The 19,039-nt window shown below is 46.9% G+C and overlaps 1 protein-coding gene across 1 annotated transcript in view; it reads right to left on the bottom strand.

Moving 5' to 3' along the window:
• Positions 1-4,507: 4,507 nt before the first annotated feature.
• Positions 4,508-19,039, bottom strand: part of LOC142245454 (uncharacterized) — a 46,077-nt gene continuing 31,545 nt past the window's right edge. The window contains exon 3 of the mRNA XM_075318170.1: positions 4,508-6,270. Within this exon, the coding sequence (XP_075174285.1) occupies positions 4,508-6,270 (1,763 nt within the window). The remainder of the gene's footprint in view (positions 6,271-19,039) is intronic.

The following is a 19,039-nucleotide window of genomic DNA, read 5'->3' on the forward strand; positions in this document are numbered from 1 at the left end:
AGCACTCGGATCTCACCACCCTAGTAGCAAACCAATGCAAATGATATGAGGAATCGTAACCAGATATATCAATATCAGAAAAGAAAAAAGAAAGTGAACAACTAGTTATGAAAGAAAAGACCAACCAAAGTCCTTATAATAAATCGGGGAAGGCATGAAGCCACCCCCCCAAGGGGGGGACTACAGCCTGGAACCAGAGACTCAAACTCAGGGCTCCTGTTCCTAGAAGAAAGAAAAAATAAAATTGTCGTCTCAGGTCGGAGCCGGTCGTGCCTTAGGCCGTGATGAGGGAGAACCCCCCTTAGAGTCCACTTGTTGCCAGATCGGACGGGGTGGATTGGATGGCATCTCCAATTCCCAGTCCACCAGGGAAGGCGAAGGGATTCCCAGATCAGTGCAGAAGGCTGGGAGGTCCTGAGTAGAGCGTAGCACAGCCGTACGACCATCTTTTGAGGCTATGAGGGCAAACGGGAACCCCCAGCGGTATCGGATGCCCTTATCTTTTAGGGATGCAAGTAGTGGCTGCAGATGTCTCCTTTTCTGTAAGGTGATCCAAGATAGATCAGGGAATAATTGGATCCGAGTCCCTTTATATTCAATTCCCTCCGAAGTGCGGGCTTTGGCCATGATAGACTCTTTTAGTTGGAAGTCATGGACACAACAAATAATGTCACGAGAGTAATTTTGAGGCCCCCTGGGGCGTAATGCTCTATGTGTTCTGTCCAATTTTATCCTTTGAGTTATAGGGCGCTCCAGTACAGTGTTGAATATGGTTTCAAGTATGGCGTGGACGTCTTCACTACCTGTAGCCTCAGGGACGCCTCTCACTCGGATATTATTACGGCGCCCCCTATTGTCTAGGTCCTCCAGATGTTTGTTAGTTTCACTCAGAGCCCGAGCATAAGAGCTCACGTTCTTTTGTAATTTGATGATGTACTGTCTAGTGGTATCGTGATCCTTTTCCACTGAGTCCACTCTATCTGCTAGAAGCCCAACATCTTGGCGGATTGAGTTAATCTCTGACATACAGGTTTCTTTTACTTCCGAGATCAGGGATCTGAAGTCTTCCTTGGTAGGAAGGAGATCCAGATACTTTTTTAATTTTCTGTGGTCAAAATGGTGTTCCATATCTCCCGGCTCAGATTCTGATGGGGAGTCGCGTGACCCTCCTCCGTCTTCCTGTTGAGACATCAAAGCAGACAGCGAAGGCGTAGAGTCTAGCTCCATATTCACAGAACCCGACTGCGTAGTTTTATTTTTCGCTTGATTGCTTTTATGGGTTGATTGTTGTCGTGACTTTGGTGGCATGGGGTCACTCACTGCACGGTCTCTTTTAGTAAGAAACTTGTCTAGAGGGGTCACAAACGACTGCCCCCCTTTCAGTCTATATGACCAGCTTGGACCTCTTCTCCTCCTCACCCCAGCCAGATCGTCACCTGGTCTGCACAATATATTATGTCACCTTTCAATATTGTTTATAGATGTAAGACCGTTAAAGTTATAGTTGTTCACTTATGTCCTCTATCTGGGCGGTAAGACAAGCCCCCCTCTACTCAGACAGTATACAGGGGTGCACATCTCTTTCATGGCTCCGTTCTGTGAAAATCTCTTTTGCAGCAAGTTATTATTCCAATGTCCACAAGATGGCAGCAGAGTACAGTGCAGAAAGTGAGGGATTTTTCTATATAGAGAAAAGGCAGGCTCTGAAAAGACAGTTATACAGCACTACCCCGAATTTTCTTCCTTCTCCCTTCTTAACTTATATCATGGAAGAGGAAACCGTAGCACCCCTCTCCTTGTACTACCACAGGATCAGACTTGAGTCAGGGGTTAACTCTTCAGATGTTATAAGGGCACCGGATGTTATCAGATCTCAGGGCTTACTTTCTTCTCTGGAGGTCTTAGCTTTCCCTCTTCTCCCCCCCTCCAGGTAAACCAGCCTCAGCCTCCTCCACACCCGTATGCAGCCCCTGTGTTTCTTATCAGAGCAATGCGACTCGTGCTGCGGGGGTGAGGGTTAATTTACAGCCCTAGTGAATAATGGTGCTCTCGTGCATGGCACTGGCTTTAGAGCCAGGGGGTGTATGTGTCCTAGGACCAGCCAGTTACCCGGCTGGTTGTCGCCCCTATGCACGGGGGATTTCCACTCACCAGCCTCCTCTCTCTTGCCGGTCGCCTGTCACTTCACTGCCTGCTTCCAGCCGGCTCTCTCTCAGGCCCGACAGTCACCAGGCGGCTCCCCCTCACTGTGTCTGGCTCGTGCTCCACTCTGCTTCAGTGTCTCTCCCTCCTCCAGGCCGGGTAAGTGTCTGCTTCTCCTCTGCTTTGGGACTTCTGGGTATCCCTTCCTCCCTTGTGTTCTTCCCGGATTTTCAAGCCTCTGCTCCCTCTTCACCCGTCGGCTCTCCTTCCTCTGGGCGGTTTTCACCGCACTCCTGGTCTCAGCGTCTGCAGCGTGGTCCCAGGCCTCCCTGGAGAATGATGTCTGCTGGGATTCAGGTAGGGTCCTGTCCCACAATACTCGTCTCCTGGGGTCCGCTGGCTCTCAGGGACGGTATATGGAGGCTTCAGATGGATCTAAGTCGGGCAGGGGCTCAGATGTCTCTGGATGTCTCAGAGCTCTGTCAGATACATCCTCCTGCATCGGCGGCCATTTTGGACTCGGGGTTTCTACCTTTCAATGTAGCAGGGTATAGCAGCTGGCATTTTACTTTTTTGTTGTACAGGAATGAGCATATTTTACTGAATTCCTTTTTCCTTTTGGAGACTTCAACCGAATAATCTCCAAAGATTAAGTTTGTTGCCTTGATATTGCAGTGGGCGTTTTCGGTCTCTAAAGGCCTTCGGTATTTCCTCTTTGTGTTTGTACTCGAGGTACTTGATTATCACCTGCCTGACTCTTGGTAAGGTTTTCTTATGTGGGTTTTGACCCTCTCCTATATTCGCCTCCTGTTGTCTCAGTGGTCCCACTCTGTGGGCTCTTTCCACTCAGATTCAGATATTCTCTGTTATGTTTCTGACAGTCTAGTTACATGATCATTTAGCTGCTTTTGCATAGCAGATAGTGATGCTACCTTAATCTCTTTAGACAGATGAGATGCCACTTCTTCAGCTAGTTTTTTATAGTCCACATTAAACTCGTGTGTACTTCTTTTGTCCTACAGGTGGTGCTGCTTTCTTGCATCTCCTTGTCTGCACTGATCCTTTGCCTCCCTCTCCCAGTAGCTTGCAGGTTTGTGATAGCAGTGTACCAGGATGCTTTTTATTCCCTTTGTTAGGGGTATTATAGCTTGCATTCAGCTTTTGGTGGATCTGGTCAGAGCTGTTCGCCATGTTCTGCTTGTCTGTGTTTTCATCCAGCACTTCTGTTCCTCCATGCACCCCTGCCTTGCCGCCATCTTCCTCCTCCTCTCTCTTCTCCCTCCATATCACCCTTATCTTCCCATTGCGATCCTCCCTCTTTGTTCCCCTGCATCCATCTCTCTCCAGCTCCTTCCTCTGTCACCCCACTCACGTCTCCCTCATCTCTCCGGCTGTTTTACCGCGTCTTGCGCCTGAAACTCTGGCTCCTCCCCTGTCAGACTCACCAGCGCCATGCTGGTTCCTTCCTCTCCTCGCGGCCCGTCAGTGTCGCCGCTTCTCCCAGATCCCTCTCCGCCGCCGGCACTCCTTAACAGGTACCGTTCCATAGCTGCCACCTTCCGGTTGCCCACTGTGTTGTTCTCGGCTCGGCCACTTGATCGGGGGAGCTTGTATCAGTCGGTTTCTCTGGGGGGGGTGGGAGATTCCCCTCTATACTTCCACCTCAGCCAGGACTGGATCCAAAACTCCGTGGGGTGCCATTTTAAAAGTGATATTCCTTCAAAGAACTGTCCAATACATAGGCCCCTGAATGTCACTTGAAAACAAGTATGCCCCTAAAAAATAAGTTGTGTAAATTGCTCTAAAATAATCAAAGCTAAAACTTGCTGCTAAATGTTTAACCCTTTTGGCAAAATAAAAGGACATCTGACGGATAAGGGTGCTTTCACACTACGTTCCTCTCCCCATTCATTGGTCCTATTGGAGCTTCCGTCCGAACCCCCCACAAAACAGGATTCTGACGTATGCACTGACAGAATCCAAGTGTGCTCGGTCGCGCCCCATTTTTGGCGTATACGCCTACTGGAGGCGCACACCCAGGTGTAGAAGTCTGCGTCTGGGTGTCAACCTCCAGTAAGCATATAGCCCCGAAAATGGTGCACAACAGACTTCATCTGCACCATTATAGTCAGTGGCCCCATCAGCGCATATGTCCAAATCCCGTTTTTTTTTTTTGAGGGGAGGGGTTCGGATGAAGGCCTCGACAGGATCACTGAACAGGGAGAGGAACTCAGTGTAAAAGCACCCTTAGGCTGACATAGTAGACAGAAGGTAAATGTTACGTATCAACTTCTTTTTATGCAATATAATCCTTTGTTTTATTGGTATAAACATATAACCAAAAAATTAGGTTGTCACCAATAGGTTAACATGGCTTCTTCCCAGTGTGAGTTCTTTGATGTCTAACAAGTTGTAATTTCCTAAGAAAACATTTTCCACATTCTGAACATGAAAATGGCTTCTCCCCTGTGTGAATTTTCTCATGTGTAAAAAGAGAAGATCTATCTGTAAAAGATTTCCCACATTCTGAGCAAGAAAATGGCTTCTCCCCTGTGTGAAGCCTCTCATGTGTACGAAGAGAAGATCTATCTGTAAAAGATTTCCCACATTCTGAGCAAGAAAATGGCTTCTCCCCTGTGTGAAGCCTCTCATGTGTACGAAGAGAAGATATATCTGTAAAAGATTTCCCACATTCTGAGCAAGAAAATGGCTTCTCCCCTGTGTGAATTCTCTCATGTATAACAAGAGACAATTTGCGACTAAAACATTTCCCACATTCTGAACATGAAAATGGCTTCTCCCCTGTGTGAATGCGCTCATGTTTACGAAGAGCTGATCTAGCTGTAAAACATTTCCCACATTCTGAGCAAGAAAATGGCTTCTCCCCAGTGTGAATTCTCTCATGTGTAAAAAGAGAAGATCTATCTGTAAAAGATTTCCCACATTCTGAGCAAGAAAATGGCTTCTCTCCTGTGTGAAGCTTCTTATGTGTACGAAGACAAGATCTATCTGTAAAAGATTTCCCACATTCTGAGCAAGAAAATGGCTTCTCCCCTGTGTGAAGTCTTTCATGTGCACGAAGAGAAGATCTATCTGTAAAATATTTCCCACATTCTGAGCAAGAAAATGGCTTCTCCCCAGTGTGAAGCCTCTCATGTATACGAAGGGAAGATCTATCTGTAAAAGATTTCCCACACTCTGAGCAAGAAAATGGCTTCTCCCCTGTGTGAAGCCTCTCATGTCCACGAAGAGAAGATTTATCTGTAAAACATTTCCCACATTCTGAACATGAAAATGGCTTCTCCCCTGTGTGAATTCTCTCATGTGTAAGAAGATCAGATTTGCGACTAAAACATTTCCCACATTCTGAACATGAAAATGGCTTCTCCCCTGTGTGAATTTTCTCATGTGTGACAAGATGAGGTTTATGATGAAAACATTTCCCACATTCTGAACATGAAAATGGCTTCTCCCCTGTGTGAATTCTCTCATGTGCAACAATTTGCGATTTCTGACTAAAACATTTCCCACATTCTGAGCATGAAAATGGCTTCTCCCCTGTGTGACTTCTCTCATGTCTAAGAAGACTAAATTTCTTCATAAAACATTTCCCACATTCTGAGCATGAAAATGGATTCTCCCCTGTGTGAATTCTCTCATGTGCAACAATTTGCGATTTCTGACGAAAACATTTCCCACATTCTGAGCATGAAAATGGTTTCTCCCCTGTGTGACTTCTCTCATGTCTAAGAAATTGAGATTTGCTAATAAAACATTTCCCACATTCTGAGCATGAAAATGGCTTCACTCCAATGTGAATTCTCCAATGAATAGCAAATTTCGTTTTATCTGTAAAACATTTCTCACATTCTGTGCATGAAATAGTCTTCAACCTGGTGTGCGCTGTTTGATCTTTCACACTTCTGACACTATTGTTTTGCTTAACTGTCTTTGATGGATTAGGAGATAGTTCTTTAACAGGATCAGATGATAGTTCTTTCCGATGATTGGCTGAGAGTATATTTGAGATGTGTCCTTGCTCTTCATATGTATCTTGTGTGATGCTACAATCATCTGCTTTAAAATATGAAGGTATCAAATGTCCTTCGGAGATACTGGCACAGTCATCTGCCAAGAAGAAAACGGATTTGATTTTTAAACAAAATAAACTTAAATTATAGTAATCTAAATATGAAAATTACAAATTAAAAGCAAAAAATGTCATAGAAATTGTATTGCATTCTATTAATAACTGTCTAAAGCAGGGGTCTCAAACACGGGGCCCGCGGGCCGCATGCGGCCCTTCAGGCGGCTTCTTGCAGCCTGCAGGCCTATGGACCCGTTAAAGATGGCGACCGGTGCAGGGGCCGCAGCCACCAGCTATTTATTTCAGCTTACAGTTTTGCCTTTGCCGCGCACAGTGAAGTTCTCGCTGCAGAATGCAATAACAGCTGCCTGCCAATCAGAGGAAAGCACCTGCTGCATATGATCTCAGATGCTTGCCTGTGATTGGCTAGTGGCTGTTGTGCAGTGAGAACTGCTCTGCACACGCCGGCAGAAAGTTCAGCGGTGACAGCAGCTGTGATCATTACCGGGTGCACGTGCCTGCGATGGAGGATAGGTGAGCAGAATGTTTTTGTGTGTGTGTGTGTTTGTGTGTGTTTCTGTTGCTGGCTATGGTTGCACAGGGTGTGTGTATGTGTTAGCTGAGGCTGCATAGGGTGTGTGTGTGTGTGTGTGTTAGCTGAGGCTGCACAGGGGGTGTGTGTGTAATGTATTAGCTGAGGATGCACAGGGGGTGTGTGTGTGCATGTGAGCTGAGGCTGCACAGGGTGTGTGTGTGTGTTAGCTGAGGCTGCACAGGGGGTGTGTGTTAGCTGAGGCTGCACAGGGTGTGTGTGTTGCTACCTGAGGCTGCACAGGGTGTGTGTGTGTTGCTAGCTGAGGCTCAATAGTGTGTGTGTGTGTGTGTGTGTGTGTGTGTGTGTGTGTTCACTACAAGAAGACGACATGCATGGGGCACATTACCACAAGAAGGGGACCTGCATGAAGCACATTACCACAAGAAGGGGACCTGCATGAAGCACATTACCACAAGAAGGGGACCTGCATATGGGGCACATTACTACAAGAAGGGGTCATGCATTAGGCACATTGCTACAAGGTGGGACCAGGATGGGCACATTGCTACAAGAAGGAGTCCTGCCTGGGGCACATTACTACAAGAAGGGGAGCTGCATGGGGAACATTGCTACAAGGGGACAAGGATGCGCACATTTTTACAGAATGGGGAACAGGATGGGGCACCATGAGGCATCTTGTAGTAGCAGCACTGATAACTGCTACTACAAGATGTTCGCCAAAATTACTATGTGGTGCTTATTGTAAATCTCTATTACTTACAAAAAGGGGGGAAAAAAAAGTATGTATATGTGTGTACATTTTACAAAAAAAAGTACACATTTGTTATAATAGACAAATGAAAAATGTTCAAAAACAGTGATCCAGGGGTGTATAGAAAGAAAAAAATGGTACCGCTACCAATGTCACTTTGTCCTGAACAGAATGCCGCCCCTCAAATTATTTTTTTTTTCTATGTGCGGCCCATACACCCTCAGAGTTTGAGACCCCTGCTCTAAAGTGTCATTAAAAAAATGTGATGATTGCCTAGGAAATCAATTGTAATAATGTGGATTACTGATCACTGCTCAGTGCAAACATCACATGTCAAACAATAAAACATTTGTCATTGATCGGATATTTTATACCGGCGTAAAGATTATCGTTGTTGGCAACGTATCCCTTTGTGTAAATAGAGAATGTTCTACAACATAAAATGCATAAGAGAACAGAAAAACCATCATTATACATCAAAATGAAAGTTAATGAGCCTCAAACTTGTTATATCATCAGTTATATTCTCCCTGCAGCCGGTCTCTTTCAGCCTTCAGGGACAGTAGAGGGTTGTATCAGACGTCTCTCTCTGAGCAGTGACTGTTAGGCTATGTGCGCACGTTGCGTACAAGCCCTGCAGAAATTTCTGCAGCGATCTGAAGAGCACATGTGCGCTTTAGATCGCTGCAGAAATGTCCGTAGTGAGCGCCGATTCCATGCGCTCTGCCTGCAGCTCCTGCCATAGACAGAGCAGGAGCTGCCGGTAAAGCGCAGGAAAGAAGTGACATGTCACTTCTTTTTGCGCAGCGCTTCGGCAGTAGCCGAAGCGCTGCGCTCTTAGACGCCACGTGCGCACGGCCCCTGCACAATCTCCATAGACTGTGCAGGGGCCGCAGGACGCATGCAGTTACGCTGCGCTACAAAGCGCAGCGTAACTGCATGTTTTTACGCAACGTGCGCACATAGCCTTACAGCTCCTTGCACCGCCTCGGTGACTACCTCAAGTTGCACAGTGCAGGGTGGAGGAGCCATATGTTCGTGTATTAGGAAGCGATGGTATTGCAGCACACATAAGGCTGGATAAACCCAGGGAATTTTCTGCTTTCCCTTATAATCTACTCTTGGCTGTGACTCTGGGATACTTCTCACATAGCGAGATCGCTGCTGAGTCACGGTTTTTGTGACGCACCAGTGACCTCAACAGGGTCAATAGATAACAATAAATAATAGATAAATAAATCAATAGATAACAGGGTTAAAGGGATAGTTAATCAACAAATTTGTCCTTTACAATTAGTTTATATTATCGTGTGTGCATAACCTATCTCACTAAATGCCCGATTGGAATCCCATGCAAGGGACAATGAATGCGATTGCACTATAGATGTTTAATCAAATGCGATTTTATTGTGAAAAAAATCTATAAAACATATAAAAAGGTGGAAAACAGGGAGCCACCAGGGGGGACATAAACCAAAGTGCTGAAGATGATAATATGTATAATTATAATAAATAATCCGCCAATTGTTATAATACGCTGTAATTATACAATTAATATTTGTATAATATATAAGCTATTACATATACTATTAATAAGGTCAATTATCAGTATCCATTTATAGACAGAATTTAATAAGTATATAACAATTGAAGATTGCGCTCGTGAAACTACAAAAAAATTAAACCTTATAGCCGCATCCCCTAAAAGCTGGGTCTGTGTATCGTGGATAACCAAGTGTATACACCACCCACAGAGCCAATTAAGCTGCAGCGTACAAAGGAAATAGAATGCGCATAGGTATATGCGACCCGTCAAACAATATACCCGCATGTGAGGGAGATGGCACTAAGCTGTGGCTATATGTCCGATATCGTTAGCATATAAGTGAAAGGCCATTGGCTGTGCTCATATAAAGGCTCCATAGTAACCCAAAATTTGACACATTGTCCTCATCACATGCAGGTATACCACAGACATGGCATCACATATAACACAAGCAAAAGATCATATTAGCGATATTAACGATCCTGTGAAAAACGGTCTATTAATAGAATCAATAGCATTGAAAAATAGCATTTACCTTATTACATTCAGTATATAATGCGCATAGGTATATGCGACCCATCAAACAATATAACTGCATGTGAGGGAAATAGCACTGAGCCGCGGCTATATGTACATTATCATCATTAGCATATAAATAATAAGCCAGCTGGCTGTGCTCATGTGACGCACTGGCCTATCAGGTCGTCACAGGGTATTGTGCAATCTGCCCTCCTGCACAGTATCCACTCTCCTTGGTTACGGGTCCTGGTTCTTTGGTGTTGCTAACAGCTTAGCCAATCAAAATCCTAGGAACACCTTACACTGTACCCACCAGACACACCATTGGGGGGCCTGAAGGGAATAGGACCACCCACTTGAGGGGTTGGTAAGGGGAAAGTGAAAAAGTGACAGCTGAGCAAAGGAGAGTGGAGCAAGAGTAAGGAGGCTGAGGTGACTCTCTGAGAGGGAGCGGTCACTGGCCTGTAGCAGGGCTCCTGTAGTTACTAGGTGGCAGACGTTTGTCTGGACCCGGTAGGAGCTGGAACCCCGGTCGCAGGAGATTGTGTCAAGGGGCACGGACTGCCGAGGAGGGCAGCCGGCGGCCTTAAGCTATCACTGGGAAGGGGCCAGGGCACGACGGGGTACGTGGACCCTAGGCCGGAAAGTAGCTTCACGCATTCCGGTAATTTACCCGACGGGGGTGAAGACTTCAAGATTCATCCCCAACCCGCTCCAAAATCGGGGTACTAGCGCACCAATGGGATAGGACTTTTCCAATACAGTCCAAAGAAATCCTACGCGTGAACCCTGAGAGCAAGCTCACTCCGTTAGCCATACGGGTGAGCGGGACCAGAAGAGTTCCATACTTTAGGGTCCAAATAGAGACAAAGGTGCCAAGGAAAGGGCCACAGGCTAACAGCAACACCAAGGGCACGGACCCAAGCGTACTCCCTACAAGCTGCAGTGGTGCTCAGAACTCTGGTTTACAAGCTGTCTTTATTGTTATTCCTGGACTGAGTGAGTACACTGAAAAACCCTTTTCCTATCCCCAACGGCACCCCAACACCAACAACCCAACGGGCCCCGGGAAACAAACCCCCTACCCACGGAGGGGTTAAACACCCTGCTGCTACGCCATCTTCACTGGGCTCCCCAACAGCAGCGGTGGTCCCTCACATTACCACGGACCGTGGATGGCGTCACAAACTTTCTAACCTCCTTTTGTACATTCCCCCCCTCGCCTCTTTTAATTCGAGTGTCTGCACGGACCCCCCAGATCCGGAGACCCCTCAAGCCGCCGCGGCTCCGAATCCGAGCGGCTCGGCCTCTGGCACGGGGGCGGTACACTCATATATAGTCTATGTGGTAACTCAAAATTTGACACATTGTTCACATCACATGAAGGTATACCACAGACATAGCATCACATATACCACATGCAAAAGCTCATATTGGCGATATTACCAATCCTGTAAAAAACTGTGTTAATAGAATCAATGGCATTGAAAAACAGCATTTACCTTAAGGCTGGAAACACATCTATGCGAGTAAAATCGGTCCGACTGGGCTGAAAAAAACTCGGCTGATTTTAGTTCACGTTAGGTCCGAGTGCAACGCAAGTGCGATGCTTTTTCTGAATAAATTAATGATTTTACTAGCGTGTGTAATGCGTGTGTAAAGCGTGTGTAATGCGTATTTTTTACTATGTCATCTGCCATTCAGCTCTGCTACATGGCCGCTGACAGCAGACACAGACAGCCATGTAGCAGAGCTGAATGGCAGATGACAGCAGCTTTTACTATTTACGCGCTACTCACCTCAGTTGCTGCGTGGAGCTGACCGGAGCGGCGGTGAGTAGCGCGATCAGCTGAGCTGTCACTGAGGTTACCCGCGGCCACCGCTGGATCCAGTGACAGCGGGTAACCTCAGTGACAGCTCAGCCGATCGCGCGGCTGTCTTCATTAGCTGCGTGGAGGTGACAGGAGCGGCGGTGTCTTCTGCTGCTCCTGTCACCTGCATGCAGCTGAACTGGTTGTGACGCTGGAGGACCGTGGATTACGCCGGGCATGGAGGGCTTTTTGGGGCTGATTAAATTGGTGATGAGGGAATTTGTGTTTTTTATTTCTAATAAATGATTTTTTCGGGTGTGTGTGTTTATTTACTGTAATTTACAGATTAATCATGGAAGGTTTCTCGGGGAGACGCCTGACATGATTAATCTAGGACTTATTGGCAGCTATGGGCTGCCAATAACTCCTTATTACCCCGATTTGCCAACGCACCAGGGCAAATCGGGAAGAGCCGGGTACTGTCCCAGAACTGTCGCATATAATGTATGTAGCAATTCTGGGCGGCTGCTGACTGATATTGTTAGGCTGGGGGGCTTCCCATAACGTGGAGCTCCCCATCCTGAGAATACCAGCCTTCAGCCGTATGGCTTTATCTGGCTGGTTTTAAAATTGGGGGGGACCGCACGGCGTTTTTTTAAATTATTTAATTATTTATTTCACTGCACAGTATAGACCCGCCCACCAGCTGCTGTGATTGGGTGCAGTGAGACACCTGTCACTCAGCGTGGGGGCGTGTCTCACTGCAACCAATCATAGGCGCCTGTGGGCGGGGAAAGTAGGGAATACGAAATTGATTAATGAGCGGCCGGCTTTTTCAAAATAGTAAAAGCCGCCGCAGCAGTGTGACCGCCGTGCAGCGCCGCGCCGGGGATCGGTGAGTATGAGAGAGGAGGGGAAAATGACCGACAGACTGTGAGAGAGGGACAGAGATAGTGACGGACCGACAGAGAGAGAATAGAGACCGAGAGGGAGAGACCGACTGACAGAGAATAGTGATTGACAGACATTGTGAGACATCACTAGTTTCCAGTGTTTTAGGAAACATGCGAGAAATGTATTTAGAAAATCGGATGTCACTAGGATGGTGTGAGTGCCGTCCCGTGACATCCGACTTTTTACACGCTCCCATAGACTTGCATTGGAGAGACTCGCAGTAGAAACTCGCAAAAAAGCAGCATGCTGCGATTTTTTTCTCAGTCCGATTTGGAGTGAGAAAAAAATCGCTGATGAGAGCTGAATCATTCACTAACATGTGTCCGATTCCAATGCCGAGATTTTCTCGCATTGCTCTACTGCGAGAAACTCGCAAGTGAGAAGCAGCCCTAATACATTCAACAGCATTGGCGTGTCCCTACACCTCTCACGTACGTTTCACTAATGCTTTCTCAAAGAGGCATGTCAGGGTGGGGTCAAGCCGTCTATATAAACTACCCATAACCAATTAAAACGATGCAGTTTAATTAAGAACCTGTGCGTTACATATATTTTGGGACTGGCCAGTGTTACAGCAGTTTTGGGAGGGGGTAGGGAGAGTGATCAGGCATGTGACTGGATATACGCAGACCCTGGGCCCGGAACTCTTCCTGCTCCAATTATCCGGGTCCTCTGTCCGTGCATACAAAGGGTCTCTAATAAGCTTTCTGGTGATGGCCGCCAGGATGTGCATCCCTCTGAAGTGGAGATCCTCCTCCCCGCCGACGTTATCAATGTGGGCAAACAGGGTGAACGAACTGTTGTACATGGAGGACCTGACGGCGTCTCTCCATGACAGATATGAGGCCTTTCACGGGACATGGTTCTCCTGGATCGAGTTTAAATACTCTAATGACTACGGCACTTGGACACCCCCTGACTGAGGGAGGGCCTATGATGCCTAGGGACGGAGGTGTTCTGAGAAGGTTGATCCCTGCTTTGTGTCCGTTCGAGCCCCAGTGTTTCCCTCTTCCCTTCCCCTTTTTCCTTTTGTGTCTTCCCCCTCTTACTCGTCACTTGTCAAATCTTTCTTGTCTTAAGCGGGCTTTACACGCTACGATTTCGCTACAGTGATCTCGTTGGGGTCACGGATTTTGTGACGCACATCCGGCCGCTGTAGCGATGTCGTAGCGTGTAACTCCTAGGAGCGATTTTGGATCGTTGCAAAAACGTTCAAAATCACTCCTCGTTGACATGGGGGTCTACTCCCAATTATCGCTGCTGTCGCTGAGGCGAAGTTGATCCTCGTCCCTGCAGCAGCACACATCGCTACGTGTGACGCCGCAGGAACGAGGATCATCTCCTTACCTGCCTCCGGCCACAATGCGGAAGGAAGGCGGTGGACGGGATGTTACGTCCCGCTCATCTCTGCCCCTCCGCTATCATTGGGCGGCCGCTTAGTGACGTTGCTGTGACGCCAAACGGACCGCCCCCTTAGAAAGGAGGCGGTTCGCCGGTCACAGCGACGTCGAAGGCCATGTAAGTACGTGTGACGGGGGTGCGCGATTTTGAACGCGACGGACAGCAATATGCCCGTCGCGCACAAACGATGGGGGCGGGTCTCATGCTAGCGATATCGGACCGGATATCGCAGCATGTAAAGCCACCCTTACTCGTTTCTTTCTTCTCTTATTCTTAATTTACCCTGGTTTTCCCGTATTATAAAAATTTTCGGGTAAACATGGAGGGGTCAAAGTGTAGAAATTTTCATGTGACACAGTTAGTCTGTTATTAGATGTCATACAATGGATGTGAAATGCACTGAAATTGATTAATTTTGGAATGTTTCCATGTTTATAGTTAAATAAAGAATTTAAAAAAAAAAAAAGAACCTGTGCGTTTCTCAGGTGATTATGGCGCATGGAGCTCCGACTGCTCACCTCCATTCAAATCACTTCTGCATTGCGCGCGCTGGAACGCAGGTGGAACCATCAGCTTCAGCACTTAGGTTTATGTCCCTCCTGGTGGCTGCGTGTTTTCCACTTTTTTGGATGTTTTATATATGTTTTCACAATAAAATCGCATTTGATTAAACATCTATAGTGCAATCGCATTCATTGTCCCTTGGATGGGATTCCAATTGGGCATATATTGAGTTAGTTGTTAAAGGGGACCTGTCAGGTGCAATATGCATCCAGAACCACGAGCAGTTCTAGGTGCATATTGCTAATTCCTGTCCTTGTATACACTAGCATAGATAAAGGGATATTTAGAAAAAGTATTTCTAAAGATCTTTATCTCATGCTAATGACCACGGGGGACTAGTCCCATGGGCGTTATATCCCCCCGAGTAGTCCACCTTCTTAGCATGTTAGTATGCCCACCAGGGCCCACAGGGGCGTATTAACTTGCTATTCAATTCAGCATCACCAGTGGTGACGCGCGTACCTGTGTTTGGTGCGACCGCATTTCTGAATGCCGGGCACTTCCGGTCAAGCGAAGTATGAAGCCGGGTGTATGTGTCCCAGCTTCAGAGAGGTCTAATGCGCATGACTGGAAGTGCCTGGCATTCATAAGAGCGTTGGCCGGGAACGCTGGTGACGCATTAAATGTTAGTACACCCCTGTGGGGTAAAATCTGGGATCTATGGAATTCCTCTCCCAGCACACTCACAGAAACTTGAGAGAGAGGTTAATGTAGCTAATGATTCTTTTTTTGCAATTTGAAGGTGTGACATCCTCCAGTGGCAAATAGTGATAGTATGGTTATACTTTATTTTTGTCTGTTGTGTTATTTCTGTGATCTTTAGTTATGGCTATCTCAGACTAATTCGGAATAAGCTGCCTGCATGTCTATCACAGAGATACGTTGATTGTTCCAATGTTAAAGTAGATAGACGATAACGTTGCACCAGAGATGGTTGATGTCACAAACCACCGGGGGGGTCACTCAGAAATCCCCCGCGCTGGCTACCAGTACGTCACAATCGGGGGGTAACAAGTGGGGGTCACCCCTCCTTTATACCTCCCGACCGACAGACAGAGCACGTGACGCGCTCTCTAGCGCCCCTCTTATAGTCAGGCCAATTATGGAATTGCCCAACAATAAGCAAGGAGGCCGCTATACTACTTATGCCGATTATTGAAGGGTCCCCGGTGAGAGTAGGGTATATATTCCCCCGACCTCCGCGGGCGGAATATATAAAACCTCCCCGAATCTCACTGGCCTCCCCACAATAATCCTTGGCACAACTCGCTGCCACCAACCGCTTCACGGTAACTATTAGCCGAACACACAGACGTGGGATTCAAGATCGAGATAACAGAACAGCCCAAGATTAATTATATAATTTAATCAGCCTAAAGCACACTAGAAACTACAATATATACAATAGGGAATCTACAGAATATACATATGTCAGAGTACAGTTACAGATAAAGCATGGGTTACAAACAGGCATACACAGTTCCCGCAGTTACCTTGTGCGTCTGGCCACAGGGGGGCGCTGTAGGCCAGGTTTCCAGGAACTCCCACAGATGTTTCCTACACGTGACCCCCAGCGAAAGAACCCTGGAAAATGGCCGAAGTAGGGTTATCAACCTGGGCAAATCCAGGTCCCCTCCTACCTTAGTGACCTCAGAGGGAGCACTGCTCCACCCCTGGCTGGAGTTATGGACAATCCACAACATGGAATATGGGCCATAACTTTGCCTGGGAGCGTCGTAGGCGGACGCCAATGCTCTCATTGTGACAGTTATGAATTTAGCTACAGAATGAGAGGACTCATGACTCGTCTACTAGTTCCACATTGGCTGATATCACGCCTGGGGTATTTCCCAAGCTCCCGCTCCCATAAAAAGGGTGTGCCAGCATCGTCCGCATGCGGAGACACCATTTTTATGGTTGCCATATTTATCGGAAATATGGCTTGCGAGATATGAACCATTTTTTACTGGAGTCGTTCTGTCTGGATACTTCCAAGCTTGCTAATTAGATAGCAGCTCCTACCACAGGGTCACGGCAGGGAGTCCTCCTGTGTCCATTGTTCCCACATCATCTCATCTCCATATCACAGGAGATGGCCATGGAGGTGTAACACCTTCACAGATGCTGGACATTGAGAACAAGAAGGGAGGGGGGCACTGCCAGGGAGTGATGAGCGATTATGACTGGAAGTCATAATTCATCTTCATATCCCGGGATTTGCCTCACAGTTGAGATTAGCTTTTATGCTTGATTTGTACTTTATAATTTGTTTTTTGCTATTTACAATCTGTGGTGTACCATGTCTGACTTGACTATTTTGTTAAAACGAAGTTAAAAAAAAAAAAAAAAATTACTGCTGCTACATACGTTACATATTAATCCTGGAGCCATGATGGATATCATAAAAAACACCAAATGAGGTTTCTTATGTGTCATTGATGATCTATCATCTGTTTATTCTTAAATTTATATTGTAGATGCACAGCCAGGGTTATCACACATACCGCTATCACACTGTCAGCCATATATAATCCGTATTTTAGCTGAATGAGGGAATTTATGGAAACAAAAACTGAGAAAACACATAAAACAAAGGGAAAAGCAGGAGCCTTATACTGACCAGTCTAACGTGCGGCTGTAACACTGCTTCTGGGGCTGCTCATACTACCTCCGGGGCAACTCAATAGCCTTCATACATATGCACTGCTTTCCCTGTCCACCGGCAGTTGCAGCGTCTCTGATTAGTTGCAGTTAGACCGTGCCCCCCCGGTGTGACAGCGTGTCTGACTGCTTTCAATCACATACGCTGTGTGTCTAGATTGGTGTAAAGATAAATAAAAAAAATCAGAGGTAGGGTCCCCCATATTATGATACCCAGCGCAGATAAAGGCTGTGTATCAACATAAGACATACATATCCCAATTTTGGAACCCAGCTATGATAAAGCAAACAATCCTGGATGGCTGCAGGCTGCTATTTTAAGGCTGAGGGGGTCCAGCCTGAGAATAGCAGCTTCCAGCTGTCGGCTATATCATGGCTGGGTATCAAAATTGAGGAGGACCGCATGCAGGTTTTTAAAAATTATTTATTTAAATAATTTTTAGAAAAAGCCGCTTGCGGTCCCTCTTATTTTGTTACACAGCCAAGATAAGCACACGGCTGGGTGCTGCAGCCTGTAGCCATCTGCTTTACCTGTGCTAAGTATCTGAATATGGGGGGGAACCTAAGCCAATTTTATTTATTTTTACACCAATCTAGGAACTCATACAGCGTCTGTGATTGAAGGCAGTCAGACACACAGGGTGGGGGCGCAGTATGACTGTAACCAATCACAGACACCGGCACTGCCGATGGGCGAGGGTAGTAGTGCATATGTATGAATGATAATGAGTGGCCCCGGAAGTAGCGTTATAGCCGTGTGTGAGACTGGTAAGTATGACGCGCTTGCTGTAATTCCCCTATCCCTTCTACCACCATTTTAAGGCCCCCTTCACACGTCCGTGAAAAAACACGCATGTGTGTTACGTCCGTTTTTCGGGTCCGTTTTCCGTTTTTGTGTCCGTTTTTATGGTCCGTGTGGCATCTGTGTGAACTGCGTATGCTAGCCGTGTGTGCATGTGGAATGGCCGTGTGTGTGTGTGAAACTTAACTGACGTGTGTGTGTGTGTTGTCCGTGTGAAATGTCCGTGTGTGATGTTAAATGTCGTTGATACATGCCGGCTGACAGCAGAGTCGCGCGCTGAGAATGAACTCAGGTGAACTTCACCCGACTTCATCCTCATACCGTGGGTCTGTCTGTGTCGCGTCCTGATTAGCGGTCACCCGTGAAGGACTCACCGGTGACCGCTAATCACCAGAGTGACTGAATGGAGTACCCCTCTCGAATACTTACCGTTCCCCGATCACCGGCGCGGCGCTGCCCGGTTGTTCTCTAAACTCTAGCGGCCTTTTCTCTTTTGAAAAAGCCGGCCGCTCATTAAACAATCTCGTATTCCCTGCTTTCCCCGCCCACCGGCAAATATGATTGGTTGCAGTGAGACACGCCCACACGCTGAGTGACAGCTGTCTAACTGCAACCAATCACAGCCGCCGGTGGGCATGTCACTATGGAGCAGAGAAGAAGGGAATTTTGTTTACTTACCGTAAATTCGTTTTCTTCTAGCTCCTATTGGGAGACCCAGACAATTGGGTGTATAGCTTCTGCCTCCGGAGGCCACACAAAGTAGTACACTTTAAAAAGTGTAACCCCTCCCCTCTGCCTATACACCCTCCCGTGCATCACGGGCTCCTCAGTTTTGGTGCAAAAGCAAGAAGGAGGAAACTTATAAATTGGTCTAAGGTAAATTCAATCCGAAGGATGTTCGGAAAACTGAAACCATGAACCAAAAGAACAATTGAACATGAACAACATGTGTACACAAAAGAACAAACAGCCCGAAGGGAACAGGGGCGGGTGCTGGGTCTCCCAATAGGAGCTAGAAGAAAAGGAATTTACGGTAAGTAAACAAAATTCCCTTCTTCTTTGTCGCTCCATTGGGAGACCCAGACAATTGGGACGTCCAAAAGCAGTCCCTGGGTGGGTAAAAGAATACCTCGATAAAAAAAGAGTCGAAAACGACCCCCTCTTACAGGTGGGCAACCGCCGCCTGAAGGACTAGCCTACCTAGACTGGCGTCTGCCGAAGCATAGGTATGCACCTGATAGTGTT

This window comes from Anomaloglossus baeobatrachus, chromosome 7 (assembly GCF_048569485.1).
Source record: "Anomaloglossus baeobatrachus isolate aAnoBae1 chromosome 7, aAnoBae1.hap1, whole genome shotgun sequence".
Lineage (NCBI taxonomy): Eukaryota > Metazoa > Chordata > Amphibia > Anura > Aromobatidae > Anomaloglossus > Anomaloglossus baeobatrachus.